Source organism: Ursus maritimus, unplaced genomic scaffold (assembly GCF_017311325.1).
Source record: "Ursus maritimus isolate PB19 unplaced genomic scaffold, ASM1731132v1 scaffold_32, whole genome shotgun sequence".
NCBI classification, from domain to species: domain Eukaryota; kingdom Metazoa; phylum Chordata; class Mammalia; order Carnivora; family Ursidae; genus Ursus; species Ursus maritimus.
In genome coordinates this window covers 13,635,452-13,649,513 of record NW_024425786.1, presented here as the reverse complement: position 1 = coordinate 13,649,513, position 14,062 = coordinate 13,635,452, and the positions used below count along the sequence as shown (strand labels likewise).

The window sequence follows — 14,062 nt, the reverse complement described above, 5'->3', positions numbered from 1 at the left end:
TTTGGAATTGTTTCAGAGCTAAATTGGGGGGGGGCGGTTGGGGGGGCAAGGAAAATGACACCAAGAAGGGCTTGAACGGGAAACAGCAGCCCTTGGAGAGGGGGTGGGAGGGGTAGTCAAGAGTGGGTGGCCGTGTTCCATGATCCAAGTATTCCAGAAGCTTAAAAGTAGATGAGAAATTGACCAAATCTCTTTCCCTCTTGCTGCTGGTGGCTTGCTTCTACCCTGGTTTTATCGTGTCCCTTTTGTTCCAGAACCCGAGCAACTTCCCGAGAAGAGAAAAACCTCCAGGGCTTTCTGGAGCAGCCCAAGGAAAAGTGGGTGGAGAGTGCCTTTGAAGTGGACGGGCCCCATTATTTCACAGTCCTGGCCCTTCACATCCTGCCCCCCGAGAAGTGGAGAGCCACACGTGTGGAAATCCTGCGGAGGCTGCTGGTGACCTCTCAGGCCCGGGCAGTGGCTCCAGGGGGAGCTACCAGGTCAGTCTCTGCCTCAGGAGGTACTGTCTTCCGGGCTGCCTGGTGTCTGATTTGTGTATTCCGCATGTGTGCTAAGTGAGGGCTTGCTCACTCGACTCAGCCCCTTCTCTCCCTTCTCAGTCTCAGTCTGTCATGCCGAGAGGCTAGGCCCCACGGCTGGCAGGTGCCTGGCCACCTCTGGGTCTCGCATTCAGCCAGTAGAGCGGTGGAGCCAGGAACAGGGTGAGGCTACTGATGAGGAAATTGGGGCCAGCAGGGAGCTAGGGCAGGTAACTGGGTTTTCCCAGTCCTGCTGGGCTGGCCATTAACTGGGAAGGCTTCCGCATGGCTGCACTGGGGATTTTCTCTTCTGCTCACGAAAAGCTCATTATCTCTCTTTGGTCACATTCCTATCCTGTGTGCCCCATGTTCCACGAGCCTTTGTTCTTCTGTTCATGTGGACATGTCCCAAAGAAGGAAAGACATTTCAGGAAGGAAGTGCTTTTGTTTTCATGACCTTGTGGTGTGATTTGGGTCAGATGGGCGGCATCTTGAGAGAAACAGCTATAAACAACAAGAAGCCCTTTGAGAGGACCGTGGATTTCCACACGTTGCGTGGACTCCACGGGCACTCTAGGCTCGTGGTGGCCCTGCGCAGTGTCTGCCTGCCCTGCGTTCCAGAGTGGGCTGTGGGTTTGTCAGCTTGCTTCTGCCGCTTCCCTGGAGTGGAAGATCTGTCTTTGTCGGTCTGCTTTTGCTAGGATCTGAGGGAACTTTTCCACATTTGCAGGCCATCAAGGGAGCAGAGGAAGAGCTTTCCAGGCCCCAACAATGACAGACCAAGGGGGCACAGAGCAAGGGGGAACAGCCGTGTGCCTGGATTGGCACACCTGGCATTTTCACCTCTACCAGCTCTGATTCAGCCCGCCTTGCTAGTCCCAGGCACCTCCCCCTGCAGAAAGACCAGGTCAGGGCTCAGCTGTTGAGTCTGGCCAGTACCAGCTGCTTTGTGTAGAGGAGGAGGGGGCGAGTTCTCTCAGCTTCCTACCTCACCCCTGCCCGCATTCCAGACATATCACCTTCCAGTGTTTCCCAGAGTCCAGAGCATTCATGCTGAACTAGCTTCTAGAAATCAAAAGTTTGATCTGGGAGATACCAGTTTATTGATAAGCCAGGCTCAGCCCGTCTCCATGGCACGGAAAGTGGCTGTTTGCGGGACACTGGCTCTCAGTGGCAGGTGTGAAATCAGAACCCATGGGAGCTCTTCTGCTTTCAGCGAGGACACCAGAATTTGTTACCGCCCCAGGCAGTTCAGGAGAAGCCCCTGTGGCCACAGCTTACGCAGGAACGCTGGTGTGGGCTTTGCTCCCAAGCTGCCGTTTTCTCTGTGGCGGTTTAGTCACCTTTGCTAATTAGCCTGAAATAATTAAGTTGGGCAGGTCACTCACGATTCCTGCTTACCACAGCACAGCAGCCACCAAACCTGGCGTGGGGTGGAGGCCCGAGCGGGCGCCCCTGAGACCGAGCGGGGGAGGTGCTGGGCGTGAGCCCCGTATTGGGACACCCTCCGAGGAGAGACTGTGCTGGAGGGACAATCAGAGGGCGTCATCCTGGCGGTTGGGCGGTGTCCCTGGCAGGAGGCTTTGTCCTAAGTCCATGATGGAGTGGGAGGCAGTAGCCGATACAAAAGTCTAGGAATTTGCACAAGAGAAGCTGACCTCTTCTGCGTGTCTTACACTGAAGAAGGGTTCCTCTGGCAGGAACTTGCCAGTAGTCAGGTCTGGGACTTTCTTAGGATCCATCAGATCCTTATCTGGTATCTTGTGCGCAGAGACACAGAGGAGTGGGTGTCCCCCTCACCCCAGGCCTGCCTTGTAGCAGACTTCACTCTGGGCTGCGAAGTCCCCATTCAGGGCCAGGGAGAGAGTGGGTGCTTTGGAGGATATTGGGGTGCAGGAAGGGAACAGGAAGAATATTGTAGCAAACCTAACTGTCTCGCTCTGTTGTTTAACTTTACTTTTGTTAACGAATTTATATTTAGGGGATGTACGCATGGATGGCCCATCCCCTGCTCAGCAGTCCCTTCGCTTGAGGCCCATACGGGATAGTCTTGGCTTCTGTGATAAATAAGCTCTCTGCCTGTCTCACTTTGCTGATTCTTACATACATATGCACACTTGAACGCTAAATTTTAGGCCCTTTAGTTACAGGCTTTGTTCCAGTGTGTTGTAAGATACAGGATTTCTGAGACAAGGGTTTATCTGGTACTTACTACAGATGTGAAGGCAGTTTGCAAACAAAACCTCTTGTAGATCTTGGGTGGTAGAAACTGAATCCTAGCACCGATCTTCCGCTGCTTGTGTGGAGGGGGATCTGGGCTCTCTGTATTTCAGTGTCTTTACCACCGTGAATTAGTGTCATTGCTCCTCACGCCAGCAGTGTGTGCCGAGAGGGCAGGGGACGGTGTCAACAGGCCGCCCCTGGCGTTCCGAGGGCCTGCTGGCCCTTCATCCTGTATTGGATCACCGGGTTAAGCGGAGATGGTCCTGGGCAGAGGCAGAGGGGTGTGGTGGCAGCTCTGGGATTACCCAGGGTTTAGGAGGTGTCGGTTGCACCCTCCGTCCTAGATATTACTCTTGCTCAACACCAGTACCCCCCCCCCCCAGCTCGCTGTCTGACCGTGGTTGCCAAATCCTTGTGTTTGGCTGGCTTGGGTCTGCTGACTACTTGTGAAAGTTCTTCCAGGGAGAATGTCGGGACTGAGGGAGAACCCTGTTTCCCACTTCATTTAGGATGTCCCACCAAGTCCAAGGGCTTGTGTGGGGGTTGAACACAGGAATGCGTAGGACTCCATGGCACGTCTTCAAGGCAGCGGTCTTGGGTTGCTCTTTGCACCTATGTCCCCCCGATTCTGATTCGCCCTGATTTGGAAGAGAGTCCATACGAAGGATGAGTATTTCACGGATCACTGTCCAGGCTTCAGAGGTTCTTGCCCACAGCTGCTTTTTTCTGATAAGATAGGCAGGTGGCAGGAATGGAGTGGCGCACAGAATAATGTGACTGGCCTTGCTCCCGTCATGCTCTGCTCTGTCCTCGTGTACATTGGTCCAGGGTCTTCATGGGCATGTAATGGGATTTTCTCTTCCAGGCTCACAGACAAGGCAGTGAAGGACTACTCTGCCTACCGCTCTTCCCTTCTCTTCTGGGCCCTCGTCGATCTCATTTACAACATGTTTAAGGTAGGGAAGCCCTCGGAAGCTTGCCTGGTTTCTGCGAGGGTGTGAAGTTGTGTGCCGCTGGCGCTGAGCTGCTCCGCGACCTGGTGGCTCTTCCACGGGCCACTCTCCAGAACCAGACGCCTCCCGTGGAAGGGATCTGCACTCCAGCTCGGAGCCTTCCGTGTGTGATGCACGTCTGTCCAGGGCCGCTCCATCACCCGGTCTCAGGCCCCCTGGAAACCCACTTCCCTCCAAGTCACCCCTTGTTTGCTCTTATCCCCTCTGTCTGGGTAACCTGCATTGCCTTGTGTGAGTGTGACTCACGCCAGCTTAGCTCATAGGAGGGACACTGCCCTCTGCCTTGAGAGAAACCGAGGGTGTGGGCGGTGGTTCCTTTACGGTCTGTATGGGACCGCTTAGTTGAAGCATGGTGAGAGTGGCTCTTTCCTGGGAAAATGCAGATGTGACCTGTGCGGGAAGGAAGAGTGGTCACTTGGAGCTTGGAGGTCACATGACACAGTGCGTCAGAAGGGGGCTGCAAGAGGAATGACATGAGACTTTGTTGTTCCTAAAAGCAAAATGTGTCCTCCAGGGAAGGTTTGATGTGGGGGGATGGAGGAGGGCTGCTTTTTTGGCATTGAGAAAGCCCGGCTGACATGAGGCATTAAGTAATCCAGCCCTGGGCCTGGCTCCTGTTGCTTCTTGTAGAAGGTGCCTACCAGTAACACGGAGGGAGGCTGGTCCTGCTCTCTAGCGGAATACATCCGCCACAATGACATGCCCATCTACGAAGCTGCTGACAAAGCCCTGAAGACCTTCCAGGAGGAGTTCATGCCAGTGGAAACCTTCTCGGAGTTCCTCGATGCGGCTGGTCAGTGTCAAGGTTTTATCTTTCAAAGATCTTCTCCAGCAGCACCACGTGTATCTCAGTGGGGCCGGTCTTAGCTTTCATCTTCACAGCAGCAGGCACGCGAGCAGAGTCTGGGAGAGAGATGTAAACAGCAGGCCCCTGGTCGTTAAGAGCAGCAGCTGGGACATGGGGGGACTTCCTGCATCCCAGGCCCTGTGCTGCTCACGTGTTTGAGGCGGATACTACGGTTACCCCCACTTCACAGATGGGGTAACTAAGGCTGTGGAGATTAGATGTTTCCTGTGGGACATACCTGAAAAACGGGTAGAGCCTTTTTGAAATTCCTGGCTTTTTATGACTGTTCAGAGAATTCACATGGAGCTGACCTGCCTTTTTCCTGCCTCTTGGGGACTGAGACTTCTTATGTCACAGCTACCCTGGGGAGATGGGGAGGAGTTCCACTCTGATTCTAAAAATGAGTGGTAAATACCAAAACAGAGCAAAGAGCATCTTGCTTGGAAGAACAGGGCAGCGCTTTGAACTGTTGTCCTATGAGACACCCTTAGACAGTCCCTCATCCCGTAGCTGGTGAGAAGGAAGTTCCTGGGTCTCTCTTGGCCACAGATGCTGTGTACAACAGACTTGTCATCCTTCTCGCAAACATGTTCAAGTTTGCTCGCATCTCATCAGCAGGCCCCGCTGGCGCCTGGGGAGGTGGTTGGAAATCGCATGCAGGATGCAAATGTTAGGGCCCTGTCGGGCTGTGGGCGCCAGTGCATCAGAGCCCTGTGGCCGCTGGCCCTGCTGGGAGATGGCTGCCAGAGCCAAGGCCGAGGGGATGGGACCTTCCTTGCTCCTGTGTCAGCTTGTTGTGCTTTTCCCTCATGTTCATTGTGGAAATTTTGTGAAGTGTTAAGAAACCAGAAAAAAAATTCTCCTTAGATCCTGCTATCAAGAGAAAGCCTCCACTAGCATTTTCCCTGTCGTTGTCAGCTAGGAACTGCACCCTCAGAGGCCCGGAGTGATGCCTATTGGGAATTCCACTTTCCTCCCAGCTCTGCACCACCTGACGGAGTTCCCCACGTGTGCTAGGGCTTCCAGGTTGGCCGTGCTTTGAGGTGGCCTCTGTGGAAGCTTAGCACGGTCATGGGCCTTTGTTGGCCTGGTGCTGCCCCTGTGATCTGGTGGTCACGCGTTGGCACTGCTCAGCTCCGTGTCTTAACTGTGAGCCTCGACACTTCTCCCCAGGAGTGGTCACTGCCTAAGAGCAGGTGGCCCATGTACTGTGTCCTCAGTGCCGTGCTCTGCCAGTCACCAGGGCTCTGGGGGTGTCTGAACCCAGGCTGCGAGTGGGAACAGAAGAGACGGAGGAAGAAAGATGAGGTGGCAGGGGGGGAGGAAGGTGTTCATGTCAGTTCGGGGCTTTCTAGCCACCCTGCAGCTGGTGGCAGCGCCCCTGGCCTGAAGCCGAAGAGAGTGGGAGCCCGACGGGCGGGGAGCCTCCGTGGCTTCACTTCTGGGGTCTGGTTTTTACAGCATGATTTTATGACTTCTGGGGTCCGGTTTTTACAGCATGATTTTATGACATGATTTTATGACTAATTTCAGAACATCAGACACACCCTACTCAAATGCAAGGGCAAAAACACCTTCCAGAAGCCAACAAGGAATTATGGGTGCTAGCCTTCCCTCCGCTAGTTCCAATGCTGGGGAGAGGAGTTCAGTGCACATGGCACCAGGCCTCGGGCTTAACCACTCACGGCTGTGAAATGGGAGCTCCCTGCTTGGTGAGGGAGGGGTGGGGGGGGCCACAGGGGCCACTGAGCACCTTCTATGCTTCTGTGCGCTGGCACGTTCACATATGTGGCCTCATTTAATCCTCACAGTGACCGAACCAGGACTTGTTACTGTCCCCATTGGATGGTTGTGGAAACGGAGCTCCTGAGCGTTGGCAGCTCACTCGGGGCTCTGGGACTAGTGGTTGGAACGAAGCCCAGCTGAGCCCAGGGGCCCACTACCCTGCTCTCATCCTCCCAGCCCTTGGGGGCACGGGTATTAACTTTTCCTTGGCCCTGGCCCCCCCGAGAATAGGCTGAATGCTGTGGACTCTCCCCTCAGAAGACCCCTCCGCTTCGCACTTCGTGTCAGCGTGCTGGGGGCCCCCCTGCGGTGGTCCACGGACCCGGCTTGGAACCTCTGCCCCGGGCGGCCATAGGGTCGGCCTCGGCCGTGTTAACGCCTTTAAACACACAGTGGCGCCCAGTTCTGGAACACAGCTAACTCCTCTGACAGAACGAGAGTGCTTGCTCGGTGACTGTCTCCCCAGGGAGCGGCCGTGTCGGAGCTTGTCGGGGCACACCGCGTGCTCTGCGCGGATGCGGCAGCTGTGACTCAGTGGGGCCGGGGGCCGTGCGTGCCTGTTCCTAACGACCTCTGTCCGCCCCTGTTTTCCAGGCCTGTTGTCAGAAGTCACCGATCCCGAGAGCTTCCTGAAGGACCTGTTGAACTCAATCCCCTGAACATCACGCGACGCTGCGCTGGCAGAGACTGACGCTGGCTTGCCTTCCATCTTCTGTGTTCTTCCCTCCTGCGCATTGACTCCCCCCCAACGGGGCGCTGCAGCATCACTCCCCCCCTCGTGTCTTCTTGGAGTGGCTTGGGGTTTTAGGCTTCCTGTTCTATCTTGTGTGTGGTGCGCTAGCTGTGAAGTGGTCCGTAACCCAAGCCACGGAAGGACCTGTACGTATGTAGGAGCCATGAGCTGTCCCGGTCACCTCGACCTTGAGTGTGCGCATCTTGAGAAATAAACGAATGACTGAGTACATATTGAAAGAGAAGGTGTTGCCTGCTGCTTAAACTCACTCTCAGGGCCCCTGGCCAGATGCTGTCCTTGGCCGTCCTTGGCCATGCGGCCCTTTCTGGCGCGAGCGTGGGAAGACTGACATATCCGGGTCGCCGTTCTTATTGGTACCCGATGGAGCCTGTCTGCTCTCGGCCGGCAAGCTGGGAGCCCAAGCTTTCCTAAAACAGAGCCCTTGGCCTCTTAGTGTTTCGGCCTTAAGAGCTGGAACCCAAAGACTCGTGGAGCCGAGGAGCGCAGTCCTCGGCCGGGGGCGACTGGGCTTTGGGCTTGCCGGGTGAGGAGACGGCCCGGGGCAGTCAGCCCTGGAACGGCGAGTAGCCGCCCTCTCCTGAGCTGCTCTCTGCCGGGCTCGTGCGTGTGCGTGAGCGTGCGTGTGCGCTTCCAGTCTTCCCAGTGGCCCTGCAGGAAAGGGCCTGGGAACGGGCATCACTGGCAGGTCTGTGGCCCTGAGGCTGTGTCCTGTACCACGGGGGTAGCTGCCTCTGGGGGCCTTGACAGCCGCTTTCCCGTGTTCATGGGCAGCGGCCCTGTGGCTAGCGAGGCAGCAAGACCCGCAAGGGCCTCTCCCCAGATTCTAGGGCGAGGCTGTGCCAGACGTGGCCTCACGGGGAGGAAGAGCTGGCTCACAGCCGTCTTTGGTTCCCTGCGAGCCGCTCTGCCAGTTGCTTCTCTGACGACCGCTGCCTTGCTCCCGATGCCCCACGTACATGGCTCGTTCCTCAGGCCGGACCTTTGAGGACAGGAGGTCACTCTGGGCCCCTGTAGAAGACTTGCACGTCCAGGAGCACTCAGTGTCCCTCCCTCAGAGCCCCTGAGCGGACGGCCACAAGCAGGCGGGAGTGTCCTGCTTGGGGCTTCGCCAGAGAGACAAAGGCGATGGGTGGCAAGAGCCCAGCTGGTGGCCCGGCAGGCGAGAGCGTGTGTGCCCACGTGCACAAGTGCATGTCGGTGTTGGTGCCGGCCAAGGGGCTTTCGGGGGCACTGATGGGCTCCAGGGGGGAGGGCTCTCCCTCCTCCTCTGCTCAGATGCCAGCTCGACAGCCTCACGTGTCTCCACAGCCTCACCTGTAAAATGGGACCGTCGGCCACTGCGGGGGAGGGCCGTGCTGGTGTCCGTGGGCTTGTCTGTTTGCCGTGTAGTAAGGAAATGGCTGCTCTTATTAATGAATTCATTTTCAGTCTACATGATTTTGCCTTTTTCTTTAGCAAAGCTCCATGTCTCAGCTGAGGTCCAAGTGTGTCTAGTGAAGGAGGATGAAGGACCTTGGTCTTAAGGACATGGGCTTCTCACCCTGACCGCAGCAGCTCACGCCCGCTCTCGCCCCTCGTGTCCCACTGGCCGGTGGTCTCCTGAGGGCCCGTTCAGGTACACGCTCGTGTGCGGGCTTGCTATTCTGTAACATCCCAGCAGGGGAGAGATTGGAACGGCTTCGTCCGGGTCCGCAAAGCCAGAAGGGAGAGTGGAGGAAGGGGCCCATGCAGACGGTCGGGATGACCCCTGCTTACCAGATGTCAGACCTGCTGTTCTGGTACCATTGGAGGCTGAGCCACCTTCACAGTGACCCCTCGGGGCATGGGGAGTGTTGACAGGGCACCTGCAGAAGCTTCTCCACAGTCTGGTTTCTTTGGCCTGCAGAGTCGGAGTCACCAAAGCTCAGTGCAAGGTGTTGGTTTATTTTTCTCTGCCCTTCATTTTTGCATTTCTTACAGAGGCCTTGGGGAATTTTGGCTCCAGCCCAAACGCCTCAGCCTCTTGCTTTCAGGGTCACAGCTCTCCCGGTGTCTACGCGGGCCACTTCCCGGTGATTGCCGCAGTCCCAGACGGACTGCTGGGGTGGTGGCCGCAGTGGCCTGTGACGGTCCCAGGGTGGCGCCTTAGGCAGAGCTTGCGCAGGAGCGGAAATGGGTCCAGGGAGAGCATTCTGCCTCCCGAGCCCTTGTCTCCTGACCTCAGCGTCGAGGGATCCCAGGCAGAAAGCCATTTCGTCCCTTCTCGCCCCGAGCCGTCGTCTGGGCTCCTTGCTTCTGGGGCGAGTGACGGTGTGTCATGTCTGTCCTTCGTAGAGCCGAGGTTCCCGTGAGGGGTGCTGGGTAGGAACGGGTGAAGGTGAGCGGGCAGGTGGCAGCGCGGGGCGTGGGGGCTGCGGCCACCCTGCATTCCCCTCGTGGGGCGATCGGATCAGCATGCTTCCCCGTCTAGCCCACCCATGCTGCATCCTCACACCGGCTTGTAACGGGCTGACCCCAGTGGGGCACTGGGTCTGTGTTTGGCTCCCGGCAGTCCCTGCTGCTTTGGCCAGGCAAGCCCTTTCGGGGACCGGGGACCAGCCAGATAGGAAGATGAGATTCACTCTGCTTTCTGGCTTCAAAGTACAGACTGTCCCCTGTCACCCCCTTCCACCCCATGCAGTCTGCAAGTTCAGGCTGATGCTGCCTTGCTCAGTCTCCCCGTTCACATGTTCACCCCTGGGGGGGAGCCTCGGCTCCCTCCCCCAGCTGGTGGTCGCCTCTCCTATCTCACCGCCTCCCATCCCATCCTTGCACACCCTGGCCCCCGCTGTGCACTTGGTGTCCTTCACCGTCCCAGTAGTGCCGAGGGGATGGCAGATGGACGAGGCCAGGACCGACTCCTCCAGCTTCTCTAGGCCGCCTCGACCCTCTTTCTGCCTCAAGCCTGGTTATCGAGGTTCAGATGCAGCGGAGGGAGCAGGGCAGTCTCTGAACAAGAAAGAGTCTGAAGACCAGTCTTTCCCAAGTGCCCATGAGAACCGGGCCCTTCGCCTGCTGTGCCTTGGTCAATCCCTCGTCAAAGAGTGTTGCTGGCCTGGAGAGAGCTGCTGGCGCTAATGCTGGGGGGAGGCTCCGAGGAGGATGAGGGGTAGAGGGGGGCTCAGGGGGCAGGACCTGGCTTGCTCCCTCCTGTCCCCGAGGCCAGGGGACACCCTCAGGGGTCTTTGCTGGCACAGGCAGCTAGAAAGAGAGCCTTTCCCAACACCGAACCAGTCTGTCGTGTGAGCTTGGAGATCGTTGTGCTGTGGGCCATGTGGTGTCACGGGGAAGCGCCGGGGCTCAGAGAGGGCCCAGCTCTGCTGCGCGCTTAGTGGTGTCCTCTCAGAGTGAGCGGGAAGTGAAGTGATGCCTTGGAAGGTCCTGGAACTGAGCATGGCCCAGGCACCGGTCCCCTTAGCTGACTGTCAGTATTAGCGTGTTCTCACATAGGGGATTGCAGACCATCCGAGGTCAGGAGCCCTGGGGAGTCTGCCTGCCTCATGTGGGGGCTGTCAGGGCAGGTGTTCAGCCCGGACACGCAGACACACGTGGGCACGTGCCCACAAGTCCCCCTGCGGCACCGGGGCCCGTTGCTTGGGTGACTCCTCTGTTTGCTGCCCGAGTTATTTCTGCGTCTTCTGCTCTGCAGTCCCTGCCCCGGGCGCCGCTCCCTTTCTTGCCCGTCCTTGTCTGTTGCCTGGTCTTGGAGCGTCACGGGCTGCCAGCTCGCCCACTGTGGCCTCCCTGAAGCCTGGAGCGGCTGGGCAAGGCCTGGCCAGGTGCAGAGCAAGGGGGCCCAGCCAGTGAGGGGAGGCACCTGCCCCTGCAGTGACACCCGAGGACCCTGGACTGTGCCCGGCCACCATCGGACATGGCTGGCATCCTCCGACCTCTCACCTGTGCCCCTTTGCTGGCTTCGGGGGCACACCCTGAGCCCTTCACTCTAGGCTGTGACAGTGGGGCACAGAGAGGAAGAGGGGCTTGCCTGAGGCCCACATCCCAGGCCAACAGGGTCTGGGGCTTTCGGGCTCAGGGACTACCCTGAGTGCCTGAAGAATGATTTCCACATACTGGCTGACAAGAAGAAAGAGGGACCGGTGATGGGCTCGGAGGAAGGGGCGTTCTCTTTGGGAAGAGAAAATGGTCAGTGGGGTACAGAGCCCATGAACTTCAGCATCTGAAACAGGTCCCGTGCTTCCGCCTGAGGTGGGGTGGGGGGCTTGGCCTGGCCCCTCAGGAGCAGGAGAGATGAGTGCCTGGGACATCCCAAGCAAGAAAACAGCTGGGCGAGGCCAGGGGCTGGGGCAGGACCAAAGTTAGCCTAGGGTGACCAGCTCACAGGGCATTCAGCCAGCGGGCCCAGAACTCCCACCCCAGGGCCCGGCACTCTGGGTGTGGGCAGGACTGGAGGAGATGGGGCTCGAGGGTCTCACTGGTTGCTCTTCGGACTTTTACAGGTCCCTCTGCCACCTTTGCCTGATGTCTTTGTCACCCCATCTGCCTCAACTGTCCCCCAGCCTTCTCAGTCTCCAAAGGGGGGCTCCTGCTGGACTCCTCTATCAGGCTGTTCACAAATTTGGATATTTGGGGAGCCCACCATACTCATATTCACTGGGCACCTGCTCCGGGCCAACCACTGTGTCAGGCGTGATCTCGTCCTCGGTTACTATTCTTCCTGTTTCTCTCAGAGGGGTGAATTCACTTGCCCAAGGCTGCACAGCCCATAAGGGGGATGCTGCCGCCGTCCAGCCAGCCAGAGCCCTGTTCATTCACCTGGTGCTGCTCCCCGTCTGGTCTGGGCATGGATTTGGTCAGGTCCGCCTGGCTCCCCACACAAGGCACAGGTCCGGGAGCCGGGGCCCAGCCAAGTGCCCACAGGCTGATAGGGCGGCCATGCGCTGGGAACCATGCAGAGGGCGGGACAGACGGGATGCCAGGCCCTGGGAATGAGCTCCTGGCTGGGATGATAGGGCGGATCCATGGGCCCCATTGGCCCCAACGCCAGGGCAAACAGGGCAATTAGAGGTAGCTTTTGTTTGGTGGGGCCTGAGTGCCGGGCTTGGGAGCTGTGAGCGGCCTCGCGGCCCGGTCCCCAGTCACATGGCTGCCCTCAGCCCCGGCCTCTTCGTGGGGCAGGAATCTGCTCGTTCTTGGGGACGAGGTCACAGCCCTGTGGAACGTGACTGCACGCAGCAGGACAATGACACTTTGTTTCCCCTCCTGGCTCCGGAAGTGGTGGCCGGTGGGCTGATTGTTTTCACGGCACAGGACGCCAGTCCTTCGCCAGTCCTTCGCTCCCTCCCTGCTCCGGGTAGCCAGAGGGGCTCCGGCTTCCTCAAGAGTGAACTCACGGGCGGGGGTCCCAGGCTGCAGGTACCGGGCCCACTAGGCTTCCCTTTCCCTTTCTCTGCGTTCCTGCCTGCTGTGGGCGGGGCTGTGCTCAGCACCCCACACTCACGTCTAGTACGAGCACACTCACGGAGGTGGGCAGTATCAGCTCTGTTAAATTGAGGGAATAGAGGCTGGGGGCGGGGGTGCCTCACCCAGAATAGGCACTCTGATAAGGATTGCCGGAGGAAATGCAGGGTGCCAAGCCAAATGTGAATGTCCAATCAATGACGAAAAATTTTGAGTATAAATATCTCCTAACTACTGCACAGGACCATTTTTTTAAAAAATACAAGTATATCCCATGCAACAGTTGGGACATACACTAAAATAATTAGTCCTTATTTCTCTGCAATTCACATTTAACTGCACGGCCTGCATTTTTATTTGCTAAGCCCGGCAACTCAAGTGGTTGTTGAATACACAAATTGAAGCAAACCCAGGCTCTGTTTTGGGGGAGCCCCGTCCACTTCGGTGGAAGAGACAAGTCCCAGGTGCAAATCCCCACTGTGGGGTTGAGGGCGCGGCAGATGCCCCAGCCTGGAAGCTGGAGAGAGCCTGGTGTGTCTGGGGAGCTCCTGGGTCACCTGGAGGGGAGGGGAGGGGGCACAGGGGCTGGTGAGGAGGTTCCTCCTGAGAGGGGCCTGAAGTGTGGCGAGCGGGGCAGGCAGGGATGAGAAGCCTCAGCTCTGGCCTTTCTTCACTGGACTCTGCGGAGACCCCACGGGCTGGCCCCGGGTCCCTCCCCGGCCCCTGAAGCTGCTTGGCTCTGGGGTCTTATTTGAGTTCAGCTGGCTGTGCAGCCTTCAGCCAAGCCCTTCTCCTCTCTGGGCCTCAGTTTCTTCCTGGATAAGATGAACATACCTCATCGGGTGAACCAAGAAGGTGCTTGCGTGGTACCTGGCAGAGGGGAGGCTCTGCAAACGTGACTTGTTGGGGTCGTGAATGACTCAGGCCCGGGAGGGGCTTTCACATATATGGTTTGGGTTCCATCGGAGGGACACGCAGCCACCGGCAGGGCTCCTGCAGTGCCGAGAGCAGTTTGGAGGGAGTGAGTCTCCTGTCCTCGGGGGCATCCCCCAGCTGCCATGCATCAGACGCCACGTGGGGCATGATGATGTCGAAGGTCATTTCCAGCTCTAAGGGCTGGGCAGCTGGTGAGGAGTTCAGGGGCCTTGGAGTCAGTGCTGGGTTCTAATTCCGCCTCCTCTACGCTGGGACCTTGGCTAACCGCTGGCCTCGCCCTGCAGCCGGCAAGTTCCGGCCCCTGTGAAGGCAGCCGGCAGTGCCGCCTCCCAGGACAAAGGCAACCACGTTTGCCAAGGGCCCAGCGCAGAGCAGGTGCCAGCGAGTCGTGGGTTGTAGGAAGCGTCTCCCTGATGTGGGAACGGAGGCTTCGGAGGAGCCTTTCATGGGCCCTGCCGGGAGCCACCCATCCCCTCCCCGGTTACTCTGGCTGTCCCCCAGCGGGTGGGGCGAGGCTGCGGTGACGGTGGCCCACGGTGTTCTCAGAGTC

General features: G+C 58.2%; 1 protein-coding gene across 1 annotated transcript in view; it reads left to right on the top strand.

Annotated features, from left to right (window-relative positions):
- UBR4 (ubiquitin protein ligase E3 component n-recognin 4) overlaps positions 1–7,358 on the top strand; it is a 126,667-nt gene extending 119,309 nt beyond the window's left edge. Inside the window, exons 103-106 of the mRNA XM_008694667.2 lie at positions 255–479; positions 3,607–3,697; positions 4,385–4,547; positions 6,981–7,358. Of these exons, the coding sequence (XP_008692889.2) occupies positions 255–479; positions 3,607–3,697; positions 4,385–4,547; positions 6,981–7,045 (544 nt within the window). The 3' untranslated portion in view covers positions 7,046–7,358. The remainder of the gene's footprint in view (positions 1–254; positions 480–3,606; positions 3,698–4,384; positions 4,548–6,980) is intronic.
- Positions 7,359–14,062: the final 6,704 nt, after the last annotated feature.